Source organism: Erpetoichthys calabaricus, chromosome 18, assembly GCF_900747795.2.
Source record: "Erpetoichthys calabaricus chromosome 18, fErpCal1.3, whole genome shotgun sequence".
NCBI classification, from domain to species: domain Eukaryota; kingdom Metazoa; phylum Chordata; class Cladistia; order Polypteriformes; family Polypteridae; genus Erpetoichthys; species Erpetoichthys calabaricus.
In genome coordinates, this window is record NC_041411.2 from 72,742,786 (window position 1) to 72,759,147 (window position 16,362).

Consider the following 16,362-nt stretch of genomic DNA (forward strand, 5'->3'; position numbering starts at 1 on the left):
ACCATCCAAGAATGTGGGTTCCAGCAGCTAAACCATCCACCCTACAGTTTCACACAGATTATAATCAATCAATCAATCAATTCCAGATACTCCTGATCCCAACTCATATTATGTGTATAAAGCACACCTGTCCGCAGAATCAATTTCTTCCATTCCAACCTCTGCACAATGCTGGAATGGGATACAAGACCATCAGCAAAAAGCTTGGTGGGAAGGTGACAAGTGTTGGTGTGATTATTCGGAAACGGAAGAAATATAAAATGACCATCGGTCGCCCTCGGTCTGGAGTTCCATGAAGGATCTTGCCTCATGGGGTGAGGATGATCATGAGAAAGGTGAAGGATCAGCCCAAAACTACACGGGATGAGCTTGTTAATGATCTGAAGGCAGTTGAGACCACCACAGTCAGCAAGAACACCGTTGGTAACACACTACGCCGTCATGGATTGAAATCTGGCAGCGCCTGCAAGATGCCCCCTCTCAAGAAATTGCACATGTACAGTAAACCCTTGTTTATCACGGTTAATCCATTCCAGACTCTACCGCGATAAATTAATTTTTGCGAAGTAGGATTCTTTATTTATAAATCGAATATTTTCACAGTTAGAGTATAGAAAACCTGTTTACGACCTTCTAAATACATTTTTAACATTATTAGAGCCCTCTAGACATGAAATAACACCCTTTAGTCACCATTACACTCGTATTACCCAATATATTAGACAAAATAAGAGAAAATGAGGCATATTAGACGCTACAAATATATTATTGTACTGTACATTTAATTACACACACACACACACACACACACACAGTTCTTACAGACAACCACTAACCTATGAAGGCACAAGCTCAGTAGGAGAGTCTTCAGGTGGTAAGCTGGAGCGCTGATCGCACCCTCAGAGGACACAGACGTCCCTGGGAAAACCCCTGAAACAGCTGACAGTCTACCTTCATATTGCTCCTTACCCTTCTTACTTGCGCTATAACGTGCGATAAACCTCTCACGCGGTACTCCGCTTACTTAAAAGTATTGTGCAGCGCCTCTCAGCTTTGGAATTGGTTGTTTTGTTTCTCTCTCTCTCTCTCTCTGACATTCTCTGCTCCTGGCGGAACTGTCATCTCTGACTTGTCATGGAGCACGTTTAAACTTTTGAAAAGAGACAAATGTTTGTTTGCAGTGCTTTGAATAAAGTTCTTTTTTTTCTACAACCTCCTGTGTCTCTGTGCAAATCTGTGACCCAAGCGTGACAAGGTGGTGCAGTATCTTCAGCAGGTGCGTCGTTGTCTTCTTCCGCTGAAGGAGTACTAGGAGTAGGCAGTGGGTGTCTGGGTGTGCGGCTGAAGGACATCTTGATAGGCAGTTGCTGGCGCTGTCTTTTCATATGCGTGAGGAGGCTTTTGTAGGGTATTGCCATCTTTGATCATATCCAAGAGTTTCACCTTCTCCTGGATGGTAAGCCTTTTCCTCCAGCGCTTACAGGTGCTGGTCATAAAATTAGAATAACATGACAAAGTTGATTTATTTCAGTAATTCCATTCAAAAAGTGAAACTTGTATATTAGATTCATTCATTACACACAGACTGATGTATTTCAAATGTTTATTTCTTTTAATGTTGATGATTATAACTGACAACTAATGAAAGTCCCAAATTCAGTATCTCGGAAAATTAGAATATCAATTAAGACCAATGCAAAAAAAGGATTTTTAGAAATGTTGGCCAACTGAAAGGTATGAACATGAAAAGTATGAGTATGTACAGCACTCAATATTTAGTTGGGGCTCCTTTGGCCTGGATTACTGCAGCAATGCGGCGTGGCATGGAGTCGATCAGTCTGTGGCACTGCTCAGGTGTTATGAGAGCCCATGTTGCTCTGATAGTGGCCTTCAGCTCTTCTGAATTGTTGGGTCTGGTGTATTGCATCTTCCTCTTCACAATACCTCATAGATTTTCTATGGGGTTAAGGTCAGGCGAGTTCGCTGGCCAATCAAGAACAGAGATACCATGGTCCTTAAACCAGGTACTGGTAGCTTTGGTACTGTGTGCAGGTGCCAGGTCCTGTTGGAAAATGAAATCTGCATCTCCATAAAGTTCGTCAGCAGCAGGAAGCATGAAGTGCTCTAAAACTTCCTGGTAGACGGCTGCGTTGACCTTGGACCTCAGAAAACACAATGGACCAACACCAGCAGATGATATGGTACCCCAAACCATCACTGACTGTGGAAACTTTACACTGGACCTCACACAACGTGGATTCTGTGCCTCTCCTCTCTTCCTCCAGACTCTGGGACCTTGATTTCCAAAGGAAATGCAAAATTTACTTTCATCAGAGAACATAACTTTGGACCACTCAGCAGCAGTCCAAAGGCGAGACGCTTCTGACGCTGTCTCTTGTTCAAGAGTGGCTTGACACAAGGAATGCGACAGCTGCAACCCATGCCTTGCATACGTCTGTGCCTGGTGGTTCTTGAAGCACTGACTCCAGCTGCAGTCCACTCTTTGTGAATCTCCCCCACATTTCTGAATGGGTTTTGTTTCCCAATCCTCTCCAGGGTGCGGTTATCCCTATTGCTTGTCCACTTTTTTCTACCACATCTTGTCCTTCCCTTCGCCTCTCTATTAATGTGCTTGGACACAGAGCTCTGTGAACAGCCAGCCTCTTTAGCAATGACCTTTTGTGTCTTGCCCTCCTTGTGCAAGGTGTCAATGGTCGTCTTTTGGACAACTGTCAAGTCAGCAGTCTTCCCCGTGATTGTGTAGCCTACAGAACTCGACTGAGAGACCATTTAAAGGCTTTTGAGTTAATTAGCTGATTAGAGTGTGGCACCAGGTGTCTTCAATATTGAACCTTTTCACAATATTCGAATTTTCCGAGATACTGAATTTGGGACTTTCATTAGTTGTCAGCTATAATCATCAACATTAAAGTAAATAAACATTTGAAATACATCAGTCTGTGTGTAATGAATGAATCTAATATACAAGTTTCACTTTTGAATGGAATTACTGAAATAAATCAACTTTGTCATGATATTCTAATTTTATGACCAGCACCTGTAGTTTAATTGTCAGAAGGCTTAGAAAAAGTAGCACGTTTAGGAGCCATCGTGGGGCTTAGATAAAAGTTCTCAGAAAGCACACGCGTAGTGACGTAAGCGTGTATGAGAAAAAATCGCAATAGAGTGAAGCCGCGAAAGTCAAAGCGTGATATAGCGAGGGATCACTGTACAGTATAGACCTATAGTAAGTTTGCCAGTGAACATCCAGACCTGAACATGAGCAAATAATCACACTAACAGTTGTCACCTTCTCTCCGAGCTTATTTTGTGATGGTCTTGTAGCCCATTCCAGCCTTGTTCAGGTCTTGTCACCTGACGTCTCTTGACCGCTCTTTGGTGTTGCCCATCGTGGTGGAGAGGCTGGAATGGAAGAAACTGATTCTGTGGACAGGTGTGCTTTATACACATCACGAGTTGAGATCAGGAGTATCTGGAATTGATTGATTGATTGTAATCTGTGTGCCCACCTGGGCACACGGCCAATCTGTGTGGCGCCAGAATCTGGCTGGGTTGTAGGGGATCAAATCCTTATTTCACTCAATGACATGCAAATCAATTTATAACTTTTATGTAATGTGTTTTTTGTGGATTTCTGGTTGATATTCTGTCTCTCTTCATTAAAATAAAAAATGACCATAAAAATTCGAGACTGTTCATTTCTTTGTAAGTGAGCAAACGTACAGATTCAGCAGAGGATCAGACACTTATTTCCCCCACTATATGAACTGGCCACGTTTTCCCCTTCAACTCATCCCCCATTTCTTATTTTTTAGAGAGAATTGTCAGCGTGAATTCAGCGGCTTTTCCTCTTTTATTTTTTTTGGCTCTTGTAGTTTTTCTTGAAGGAGAGCGACGTTGGGAAGAACCGGGCTAAATGCTGTGAACCTCATCTAGCTGAACTCAATGCCTACGTCCAGGTGGCTTCCTACACCGGGTCTCTGAACGAACACTACCTGTCAGCATTTCAGGTTGGCATCACTAAGTGTTTGTTTGTTGGTGGCATTTTAGGAAGACTGGCCTACTTCAAGGATTAAGAATTTTTCTTGCCATTTACACTGTAGGGATGTGAGGGAGAAGGCAGTGTGAGCCCCCAAAATAGTTAGGGTGCCAAACCCCACCATTTAATTTATAAAAAAAAATAATACAACAGGAGCAGGATGAAGCTTCTCAAATGGGCACAAGCTTTCTTGTTGCCCTCTTTTTCTGCATGTACAGATGTTAGTGCGGGCTGCATGATGGAAGGTAAGAAGTAAAAGTTACCATTCCTAAGATGTAAATGATGGAGAATAGAGTTGGGGGCCACAGCAGTGACCATTGCCACCTCACCTTCCGTGGGGTATTCAGGTCCTGGTCCTGTCGCTGCCTGTGTGCACTTTGCATGCCCTTCTTGTCTCTGTGCGTTTTTGGGATTTTTCTTCCAGGTTTCCTCCCACATCCCACAGTCATAAAGGTTTGGTCCTTTGGCACACAATGTGTGAGTGTGTGGCTCCTGGAATAGCCTGGTACCCCCCCATCTTGGTTCTTGGCATATGCTTGAGGTTGGAGAATTATGTTAGGGGGGGCTCTGTAACCCTGATAATGGATAGATAGCGTGGACCGTGTCCTTCCACGATTTGATGTTAGTGTTTTCTTGTTTTTTTGCAGGTGGTGGTGCTGACCAACTCCTCTCTGGATGAACAACTTCAGATTGGGACCCTGTGCCATTCCAAGAACATCCGCTTCATTGTGGCTGACACTAAGGGCTTGTGTGGGTAAGGGATGGGTCTCTGAGTGGGTTGTGTGGGTTTTCTGGCGCTTGAACACATTTGCCCTGCCAATTCTAAGTACAAGGCAAGGAATCGCACACGGCAAATGAAATCCCCATTTCTACTCTCACTCCTACAAGTGATCCATAATCTCGTGGACGTTCTCCACTGTTTGTAAAGTCCTCCGCAAATTCTTTAATTAGATGACTTTCATGATTCCCCAACCCTCTCAGTTTGTGAGTTTTTCATGACGGGGTTAGCCTGGCCTACTCTCTCCACCATGTTTGTACCTCCACTTGGGTTCGGGTAAGGGCCTCATCCACTCGGCTGCCAACGTTCTTACGTGTGACGTCTGTACATCAAGTCATCTATGAATGATTTAGCACCGGGTTTCCCCATGAACGTGTGGCGCGAAAGAGGAACAAGGGGCGGCCCGGATGAGCCCCATCTCGAACAACCCAACGTCTAGAGGTGCTCAGTCATAATCCCGCAGATGGTAGCTTCGCACAATTGGCTCCACAGCCAAGTACTGGCCCCTCGCTTTTCACAAGTGTGTGTTTTGCTGTTTCATTTATTTGTTTAAAATAATTGCAGTTGCGTTTGGTCCCAGATTAGTTTCGCATTATTAGTTTGCTTCATAGGAACAGTTCTGGCAATAGTGTGGCGTGTGTTCAAATACTTCCACAGACCAAATATCTTCGTTTTAAATTGTTGAGTGAAATTCAAAGCTAAACAATTCACACGAAAAATAGAGAAAAAATTGATATTAAAGAAATGTTATTTTTTTAAGGCTTATATCTTGTGTCATTTCTCAACGTTCCGTCATACAGTCGTAACTTTAGGCACGTCAAGTGCGGTCTGGAGACTGTGCCATCTCCGATCTGCAGACGTGTCTAACAGTCCGTGCTAGCAGTGAGACGATTTGCTAACTGGCTTAGTGAACACTCGGGTTTACAGATACAGCAAAGAAAGTTGTAGTTCGTGTTAACTCACGGGGGCTGCATGTGGTAATGTGCCTTACTGGCATTACCTGTAATTAAATAAAATTTGTCAAGTGTCCTCTGCAGTATTGAGAGGCATTTGTTTGTAATACAAAGTTAAAGTGTAGAGAAAGGAAACTTGCCTTTTTTCTAGAATGCAGATAGACATCTTCACTGACCTTATTAGCTACCTTTTGGAGAGTGTCGCGGTAGGTCCCGTGTAGAATGGAGAGACAGCCTTGCCATTAACCGGCCGGGATGGCATTGTCAGTCCTCCACTCCTGCGTGTGCCTCCCGCGACCCCATAACACTAAAGGAGTAAAAAAGTGTGAAGCGTCGTAGTATTAGTTTACCGCGGTTTAGAAAAGGGATCTCATGTCTGTAGTTGTCTGGGCAGTAGCTCAGGGGAAGGACGTGAAAATTTAAAAAGTGCTTACGGTAACTTAAGGCAGAAGTGCAGTTGCATCTCAAATGCCGGCACAGGTCAAAATTTTCTCGTGACCACAGGTCAACCCGGGTAGTCAAGCCAAGTACCTCCTTTCTATACGCAGTTGTGTCACCGTTGTTCTGTGTCCCATGGTGGATAAACACAATCCGTCATTCATCAGTTAGTGAAAATATGAATTGCTAAATATATGTTCAAAGTAAATGACGTGCTGATTTCAGTACTGGAAACACCTGAATCGATAAATCTGCCTAACGACCCCAGTAGATACACAGATGAGGCTGCGCAACATCCACCTTCTGAATGCATAACTAAAGAAATTCAACATTACTGACAAACTGGAAATGCACTTCACTAGACGCCATGACTCGCTCGCTATATGAGGGGCACGACAGCGTAGCCCTAATGGAAGAGAAGATTCTGTTGTGATTTTTATTTTTTTAAGCATATCAACTGTAATGTCACATATTCTTTCATTTCAGTTTGCTCTTTTGTGATTTTGGAGAAGAGTTTGTTGTGTCGGATCCTAATGGAGAGCAGCCACTTTCGGCCATAGTACTGAACATCTCCAAGGTATATGTTGGTTTTTTCATTCATATTTGTAAACCTTTTAATCCTTACCTTGATTTTTCCTCCCTGTTTGGCAGTGATCTGACTTGTAAGCATTCATGAATAAAATTTTCTTTTTGGTAATTTCTATGCTTTTTTAGGTTGTAGTGCTTTTGACTATTATTGTTTTTGCACTGAAACACCCAGCAGATGTTATACAGGGGGAGGACATGGAAGAAAAATAAATAAATAAAAATAATTAATTATCGTGGTCAACCCGGGTGGTCAACCCAGTTACCTCCTACTTACAGACAGTTGCATCGCCATTGCTCGGTGTCCCTCAGTGGATAAACACAAACCGCTGTTTATCAGTTAGTGATCCGTCCGTAGATAATCTGATTGCAGAGCTTATCCAGGAGATATGGCGACTCGTTCAAGTTGTCATTGGCAAGTCGACCAATCCTCTGTGTTTTAAGCACGTTACGTTCCTTCTCTGCGAGTATAAAGCAAACCAGCGAGCCTATTTCCCATTGCATTAGAATTTACATGTTTTGCTTTTATTTGATAAATAAATCCATATAGGAATTTATTATAAGAATGCAATCATGTTCCAAATGAATTTATCGATCTTCATTCAAAATGAGAATCAAAAAGTTAGGACAAATACATAATCTCATTACAACAAAATATTTTTTAGGTCCCTGGCACTTCATTGTAACGGAATTTGACCTATATATATATATATATATATCATATATACAGTGTTGTGCATGAACTACTTTAAAAGAGCGCCTTCACTGCACAAGTTCATTTTTCTACGAACGGTGAACTTAACGTAAAATATTTGCAAGTGAAGAATTTGAACGTGAGCTGTAGTTCAGTTTTAGGTGACATTCTGGATCTGGTTTAGGTCCAGATTAAATGTTTTGCCTCACCCTCTAATGTAGGGGTGGAGCCGAATCCAAATACGGTATTCGAGTATGCACAAATAGTGGATGTGTACAAATTTTTATTTCATACAATTTTTTTGCCATTTATTTGTATTCGGGGAAAAAATAACGTAAAATTAAATAGGCGCTGTCTCTGTGTGCCTGCTTGTGCTTAAGCTGCACACCCTCTGACACGAGCACACGGTGAAGCTCCCCTTTCACTTGTAGGAAAACGTTGGACTTCGCAAGGCCACTTTATATTTTTCCCCGTTTGGACATGCAATACGTGACGCAAATTTTGAGTGGCAGCCTAACAGGTTAGTTCACCTACACACGGGTTCCACAGTCACCATTTGTGTCACATGGTTGGAAATAGAGCAGTAATTTATATGAATACTTGCATATATTTAATTTCTTTTTTGACGGGGCAGATATTACCATATATGGTTATACGTGTTTGTTGCTGGGTATAACTCAATACTTAAGTGTATTTAAATAAAAAAGTTTTCATAATTATTGTATTTTATTCAAGAACATTGTAATAGCCTAATATAAGGCATGTAAAACTGAAAAAAGTAAACTCAAGTGTCATTTATTGTCACTCCTTAAAAAATACAAAATGAACTGAACATGAACAAGTTCAAAACTGAAATGATGAGCTATTAACATGAATTTATTCCTTTTAATCAGTATGAACTGAACTTTGAGCGAGCTCTTGTCAGGTGTGAACTTGTACAACACTGAATATGTGTACAGTATATATCCATCCATCCATTATCCAACCCTCTATATCCTAACACAGGGTCACGGGGGTCTGCTGGAGCCAATCTCCGCCAACACAGAGCACATGGCAGGAAACAAACCCCGGGCAGGGTGCCAGCCCACTGCAGTATATGTATATATGTGTGTATATATATATTGTGGAATATGGCTGGCTGTTCATTCCGGCCAATACCCCCAGGCCGCCAGATGGAGCCCTCCCTGCAACATGGAGGTGCCCCGAATTCCAGCAGGGCCTCATGGACCTTGGAGTTTTAATGCACAGCCCTGCTGGATACCATGGGGGCCGCCAGGAGTCGCTGCAGGGAGGCCCAGGGATTTATATTTTCCGTATAGTCCGGAAGTATTTCCAAGTCACGGGAACGGAAGAAATTATATACTATATATTATATACCTGACCCGGAAGTGCTGGATAATCACATGGACTGAGGGCTCAGAAGCACTTCCGGGTCGAGGACTATAAAGGACTGTGGGAAATCCCAGACAGACGAGCTGAGCTGGGTGGAAGGGTGGCAACGCGTTTGGGAGAGTGGACGATTGTTTATTAGTTATTGGTTATTGTGTATGAGTACTGTGGAGAGGAGGGTGCTTGGTGCACTGTTTATTAATAATAAATTCAATATTTTGGATTTTATCTGGTGTCTGGCGTATTGTCCGAGGGTTTAAGGGAGCGATAGCACCCCCTATCTGTCACTATATATATATATATATATATATATATATATATATATATATATATATATATATATATATAAAATATACACACACATATTCACATGTATAGTCACAGTATATAGTAAAGAATGAACACTATCTTTATTTATTTATTTATTTTAATGTTTTATAGTACCCAAAATAACACCAAGAGACCAAGGTAGTCAAAAAATATTCAATGGGATAAAATAAAGTAGCAAATACAGTAAATACAAGGAAAAGAGCAAAACCTGTAGCTTCTCTCCGCAGCTTTTAAACCCCCTCGACCCCCCAGTCTAACAGGTGGGCTGCCTCATGTGGCAGAAGTATTCCTAGTTCACTTCTTCTTCTGGGTCTCGGTAGCTTTATCTCTTTCTGACTTGTTCCCCAGTCAAGCCCAGTGAGTCTGTTTCCTTGAGGTGGTATTACCCCGGTGCCCCAGTGGCTTTGTGCCAAGCTACAGAATTACTTACAGGGTTATATTGGGCTGCCATCATTTTGCGACAGGGACACTGGGCTAAACGTCCCTCAGATGGCCTCTGACCCACTGGCTCATCTAATGTTTAGTGGCTCATCTAGCTGTCTTTCTGTCTATAATATACAGTAGTGCCTTTCTGTCTGTCTGTCTGTCAGTCATATAGTGCACTGTCATATCCATCAATCTTCTCATGAGAACATCTTGTTTAATTCTGCTGCTGATTTTCCTTAGAATCTTCATATTCTAGCTTTTTGTTTATTCACTTTCATAATCACTGTTATTGTTTAAAAAAAGTAAACTAATGAAGTTGGATGTTGTAGCTCCAGATTGCTCCGTAGTGTTGTTCTAGAGAATTATATTATTATATTTTTCCTGATTTTGCTCCTTCTCTCTTTTAGGATAATCCTGGTGTGGTGACCTGTTTGGACGAGGAGGGCCATGGATTTCAAAATGGAGATCAAGTTACATTTTCTGGGCTCTTCGGCATGACCGAGCTCAATAACTGCACACCTGTGAAGATTGAAGTCCTCAGTAAGCTGATCTGAAACACTGCCAATCGCAGTTACAGTAACACTGAGCTGCTGCTGCTTGTAGTACTTTACCAGTATCCGCCATGTTCATCAGGCTGCTCTGCTGTGCTAGTCAGCAGGGTTCAGTGTTCTCTCTTCACTGATTAAAGCTGAGAGATAGGCAGTATATAATTTAAAGTATAATTAGAAGAAATAAGGAGGTCATAAAGGGTGGTAGACCTTCCCAGTATCCTGTTTAATGGAAGCAACTGAAATTAAATAAAGAAAGGAAAACAAAGTCCAACACAAATAAAGGCTGTCTATTGCCCTGTGTTGGCTGTTTCAGTCGGCTTCTTCGGTACTTCTAAAATATCATTTCTGCAGTCGTTGATGCGTCCTTCTCATGGGCAGACCCTAAAGTGAACTCCGTCTAACAATGCAGTCTTAACTCTAAACAGGCGGTCCCCGGGCCGGTGGAGGTGGAAGCTACGGGTGAAATGCTAACGTTAGGGGCCATCTCTGGACTCCTCATCCGGTCTGCGGGGATAAAAGAAGGAGTTAGTGGTGCCCCAAACATTTTAAACAAAGATGTCTCCTTAGTAGAGCCTGGAAGGTGCTCCCCAAGCACACTTCTGTGTCAGTATGGATATGTGTGTGCGTGTGTATGTGTGTATATATATGTATGTATATGTATATATATGTATGTGTATGTATATATATATATATATATATATATATATATATATATAGTGTGTGCGTGTCTGTGTATATTAACTTTATTTATTTATTTATTTATTTATTATATATATATAATATAGTGTGTGCGTGTCTGTGTATATACTGTGTATATATAATGTGTGTGTGTGCATGTCTGTGTATATTAACTTTATTTATTTATTTATTTATTATATATATATATATATATATATATATATATATATATATATATATATATATATATATATATATATATATATATATATAATATAATATAATATAGTGTGTGCATGTCTGTGTATATACTGTGTATATATAATGTGTGTGTGTGTGTGTGTGCGTGCGTGTCTGTGTATATTAACATTATTTATTTATTTATTTATTATATATATGTATATATACTGTATGTACGAATATAAATATTGGTAATAGAAACACAGGACAGTGAAAATGAAATGAAGCGTCTTGTGGCCAACCCTGTCTATTATAAAAGTGAAATAGAATAAAACACGTGTTAAATACAGTACACCAAACAAGTCTTTTTAGACCTGAGTCACATTCTGACTGTCAAGGATGGCAGCTTTTCCAGTCATATGGCTGCCAGGCTGGAAGAGGCGGGTCCAGGCAGGCAGGCAGACACCAGAGGTGATGTCATTGGAGAAGAGCCATCAGTCTTCAGGTGTATTATCACACAGCGCCACCCTCTGGATTGTTGGAGAATTACCATCACCTGAGCCCTAAACTGTCTTCTGTGCACACGTGTGTGACAGTATGTACTGTGTGTGTGTATAATAAAATATATATTTTATTGTACTGTATATACACTAACTATATAATATATATTAGTGTATACACACACATGCAGTAGACTCTGAACTTTTTCAGACCCCCTGACTTTCTTTACTGTGTGCTTTAATTTTTAATAGATAAATTTGCTTTTTTTTATATCTATACTAATAAAAGGCAAAGCCCTCACTGACTCACTCACTGACTGACTGACTGACTCACTCATCACTAATTCTCCAACTTCCCGTGTAGGTGGAAGGCTGAAATTTGGCAGGCTCATTCCTTACAGCTTACTTACAAAAGTTAGGCAGGTTTCATTTCGAAATTCAAAGCGTAATGGTCATAACTGGAACATATTTTTTGTCCATACACTGTAATGGAGGAGGCGGAGTCACGTATCGCGTCATCACGCCTCCTACGTAATAACGTGAACTAAAAACAAGGAAGAGATTTACAGCACGAGTCACACGCGGGAACGAAGGTAAATGACGTTAATTTTTGACTGTCTTTTAATACTGTGTAAGCATACATATTAACACATGTGCAATTAAACGTGTGCATTTACGGGGTGATTTCTCAGGCTTAAAAGCTCACCTTTTATCAAACGCGGGAACAAAGGTAACTGACGTTGTTCACTGTCTTTTAATACTGTGTAACCATACATATTAACACATGTGCAATTAAACGTGTGCATTTACGGGGTGATTTCTCAGGCTTAAAAGCTCGCCTTTTACTAAAAAGGTAAATGCAAAACTATTTTCAATCAGTTTATTGAAACGCTCCCGTTAAGGATTGCAATAACATATTCGCGAGATAAAAGAACGAAGTAGGGGGAAATGGAGGAAGAGCCGCAAACAGCGAAGAGCAAAAAATTAATTAAACAATTGAGAACGGAGTGACTGAAGCATACAAGCATGTTCATAAGGGAAACGAAGCACGGTGTAAAACGTAAGTTTAAATTAAGTTTATAGAAACGCTCCCGCTGCGGATTGCAATAACATATTCGCGAGATAAAAGTTTAATGAGAAGACACGAGGTATAAACTAACCACACGCTGTGGCGCAACGTTAGGGGCAACAGTTTCAACCATTCTATGATCTGCTTCTCGCAACTGAAAGACGGCACATGGCGGATGTTAGCCGACTTGCTGACCGCAACGTTAGGGGCTTCAACTATGGCGCTGACGCCACATCTCAGTGCCAACACTTTGCAGACTGTACTTAAAAGACACGCCCTCCTCACTGGACAGTTAAAAAGACCAATCAAACTAACGATGACATCAAGTATTACCCAATCAAAAGTAGGAAAGGAGGCATCTTCACAAAATGCGTGTGGGATGATTTGCATGACACGCTGCTTTAAAAAAAAAATGATAAATAAAATACGGGATAAATCCCGTCCAGTATTGATTCAAAACGGGACGCGCAATTTCATTCTCAAACGCGGCACGATTCCGTATTTTAAAGGACGGGTGGCAACCCTACAGTGCCAGGTAACCACCCATACAATCAGATTGTGATTCAGACTAGGAATGCAATGAATGTAATTACCCCGATCTACATACAAGGCGAAAGTCTTTCAACATTCAAAGATGATGGTTTGGGATAATTAGTACTTATTAAGTACACCATGGAACATAAAACAGCTTATGAAGCCTTGAACCAAAAAAAGCAAGATCTCAGAGATCGTAAAAAAAAAAAAAGGAGGTAATGTCGTTTTACTCGCTGTACATTTTAGTCAAACATTACCAGTTATTCCACGAGGGAGACCAGCAGATGAACTCAACGCGTGTTTCAAATCCATGCTTCTCCCACGCTCGGTTATATGTCGCGTGTTCTCGGGTAGGTACACCAAAAAATGTATACATTTAAGCATGTAATGGGCAAAGAAAAAATGAGGTATACCCGAAGGCACTGCAGTAGTACTCAATGTAACTTTACTTCTTAAATGTTAATGTTTTACTGTTTAATAATTTATACACTTCTTATATATTGTTCAAATTCTTTTATCAAAATACCAGTGACAGCGCAATGCACGATAACATCGAGTGAATACACCATACGCATCCGCCCACGGCCGCCCTGGTGTGCGCAGATAGGAGTTGATTCTAAAATAAAATAAACATAAAAAGAGTAATACAATCATCACCCATAAAGCGGATAGCAGACGTGACGTATTATATGTGTACCAGATTTCAAGTCAATAGGTGAAACGGTTTGCAAGCTACAGGTGGTTTAAAATCCTGGACAGACCAACGAAAAGCCACGGTAGCAAATTATAGAAGAAGATTTTACTGTTTAATAATTTATATTTATATGAAATGTGCTTCTTATATATTACTTCATATTCTCATATGATAATGATGTTAATGTTGTTTATATTGATTTCTATGTTATTGTAAGTGCATCTATGTGTGTATATGTATGTATGTATGTATGTATGTATGTGTGTGTGTATATATATATATATATATATATATATATATATATATATATATATATATATATATATATATATATATATATATATATATATTAAAAAATATATATATAAAAAATATATGTGTATATGTATATATAATATATCTGTATATGTGTGTATATGTGTGTGTATATGTGTATATGTATATATATATGACAGCAACACTCATAACAATGACAACACAATTACATTGACAATCATGTTACGTTATTTTTAAAATGTTTCCTTTACTTTTTCATAACCTCTTTAACACACTACTTCTCCGCTGCGAAGCGCGGGTATTTTGCTAGTATATATATATATATATCAGTTTACAATCAGTAACCTATAGTGATAAAATGAAAACATTTTTCAGCCAGGTTTTCAAATTGATTAAGAAGTAAAGACTGAAATCTCTCATTTATGTTAAGTATTCGGACCCATAGTCATGGCTGTCCAAATTGTTTGTCTTCCGTTGTCAGCTTTGGTATCAGTGTGTGGTCCAGTATTGTCCGAGTAAGGCTTCGGGGAGGTCTAGCAACACAGTTAGCTCCAGCATGGAGGGTTTGTAAGTAATCACCAAAAGTCAGGACACCTGTAGGAATTGTTTACATCCCCATTGAAAGCTTCATTAACTTCAATTGCTGCAGAAAAGTTGAAAATTATTAACCCATTGCCTGTTCTTTGAAAAAAGGCCTTTTTATATTACTTTGACATTATTTTTCCGTTATCAATAACCTATTTTTTTTTTTTATAATCTCTGTCAGTTTAGCATTTTCTTTTATACCATTTCAGGTTATTTACTTGATCCTTACTTACTTTACTTGATCAGCTTGATCTGCTTACAGTTCAATAAAAAGAAAACTGGAAAAATGTGGGTACTGTGAGGCTTCTGACTGGCATGTTTTTAAAAACTGTGCAGTATAACAATAATGAAAATGTGGGCCTTGTACTTTAGATGTAGAAGAGTGTGGCCGCCATGACCCTGAATGAGTGACACGGGTTAGAAAGGTGAATGAATGAAGAGTACTGGGCTGGACAATTGTTTTTTCTTTCTTTTTAATTCTTACCGTAGATGACTACGAGTTCAGCATCAGCGACACCTCGGGCTTCATGGCGTATGAGAATGGAGGGATGGTGACAGAAGTCAAAATGAGCCAGACCTTCTCCTTTGTAAGTTTCTTCAGCTCTGCTCCACTCTTTTCTTTTTAAAGATTTTGTCTTTCTAGAGATTCTTTTGTCACACACACAACTTTGTTGTAAAATGAAGCATTTTTATAAATTAATAATAATAATAATAATAATAAAACTACCTAGCCTGTTCTTGCATTTTAAAATGGAGTTCAAACAGCGTGAGTCCAGACGTGAAAACAAAAGCCTTAAAACGTACTGAATATGTCCACCTTGAAGAGGAAAACATTTCAATTTGGGACGCTCTGCCTTAGATTAGAGTATATTAGATAAGCTTTATTAATCATGTGGGGAAATTCACACCCAAGACGTGATCCCAGTTCGAGTCGGCCTGCCACGGGGATCTTCTCGAAGTCCTTACCTCTTTGATCTGATTATGGAGGTGTTGAGTCTTGCGATGAAAGGCCAGCCCTCCTGCCAGACGTTCATCCTTTTGTTTGCACCACTGATGACTTCTTCTTTCTTTTGCTTCTCACAGAAGCCCCTGAGTGAGTCCATAGAGGACCCAGAGATCGTCATGACAGACTCTTGTAAGAAGGAACAGCACAAAACCCTTCATGTCGCCTTTCAAGCTCTGCACAATTTTGTTCAAAGGACTAAAAGGCTTCCTAAACCAAGAGGAGAGGTAAAGAAGGGAGAAGCGTGAAGTGATACGTTAGTACATATTTGTGACGGCAAGTTAATTTAACTTTAACCATAAATCAGCTGCCTGTCTACGTGGGCTCTGCCATTAAAATGACTTTTCAAAGCGATTCACTTTAAAGAACAGAAACAAAGCGCTTCAAGGCAGCTGACAATATTCAGGAGACCCCCAGCCCTGCATTAAAAGGGTCTTGGGCCACCATGAGTCACCAGCACAGCTTCATTTCACGCTGGTGGAAAAAAGTGCCTTCAAAAAAGTATTCAGACGCCTTCACTTTTCGCACATTTGGTGATGTTCTGACCACCTTCTAAAATCATTTCGGTGCAACTTTGGCACTTTTCTTAAAAATAAAAACCTGGCATCTCCTTAGTGACACAACTATTCAGACCCTTTA

At 40.2% G+C, this 16,362-nt stretch overlaps 1 protein-coding gene across 3 annotated transcripts in view; it reads left to right on the forward strand.

Moving 5' to 3' along the window:
• Window positions 1–16,362, forward strand: part of LOC114668372 (ubiquitin-like modifier-activating enzyme 1) — a 310,112-nt gene that overhangs the window by 4,733 nt on the left and 289,017 nt on the right. For all 3 annotated transcript variants that reach the window (XM_028824087.2, XM_028824088.2, XM_028824089.2), the window contains exons 4-9: window positions 3,897–4,031; window positions 4,708–4,814; window positions 6,716–6,806; window positions 10,061–10,193; window positions 15,210–15,307; window positions 15,804–15,950. In XM_028824087.2, the coding sequence (XP_028679920.2) occupies window positions 3,897–4,031; window positions 4,708–4,814; window positions 6,716–6,806; window positions 10,061–10,193; window positions 15,210–15,307; window positions 15,804–15,950 (711 nt within the window). The remainder of the gene's footprint in view (window positions 1–3,896; window positions 4,032–4,707; window positions 4,815–6,715; window positions 6,807–10,060; window positions 10,194–15,209; window positions 15,308–15,803; window positions 15,951–16,362) is intronic.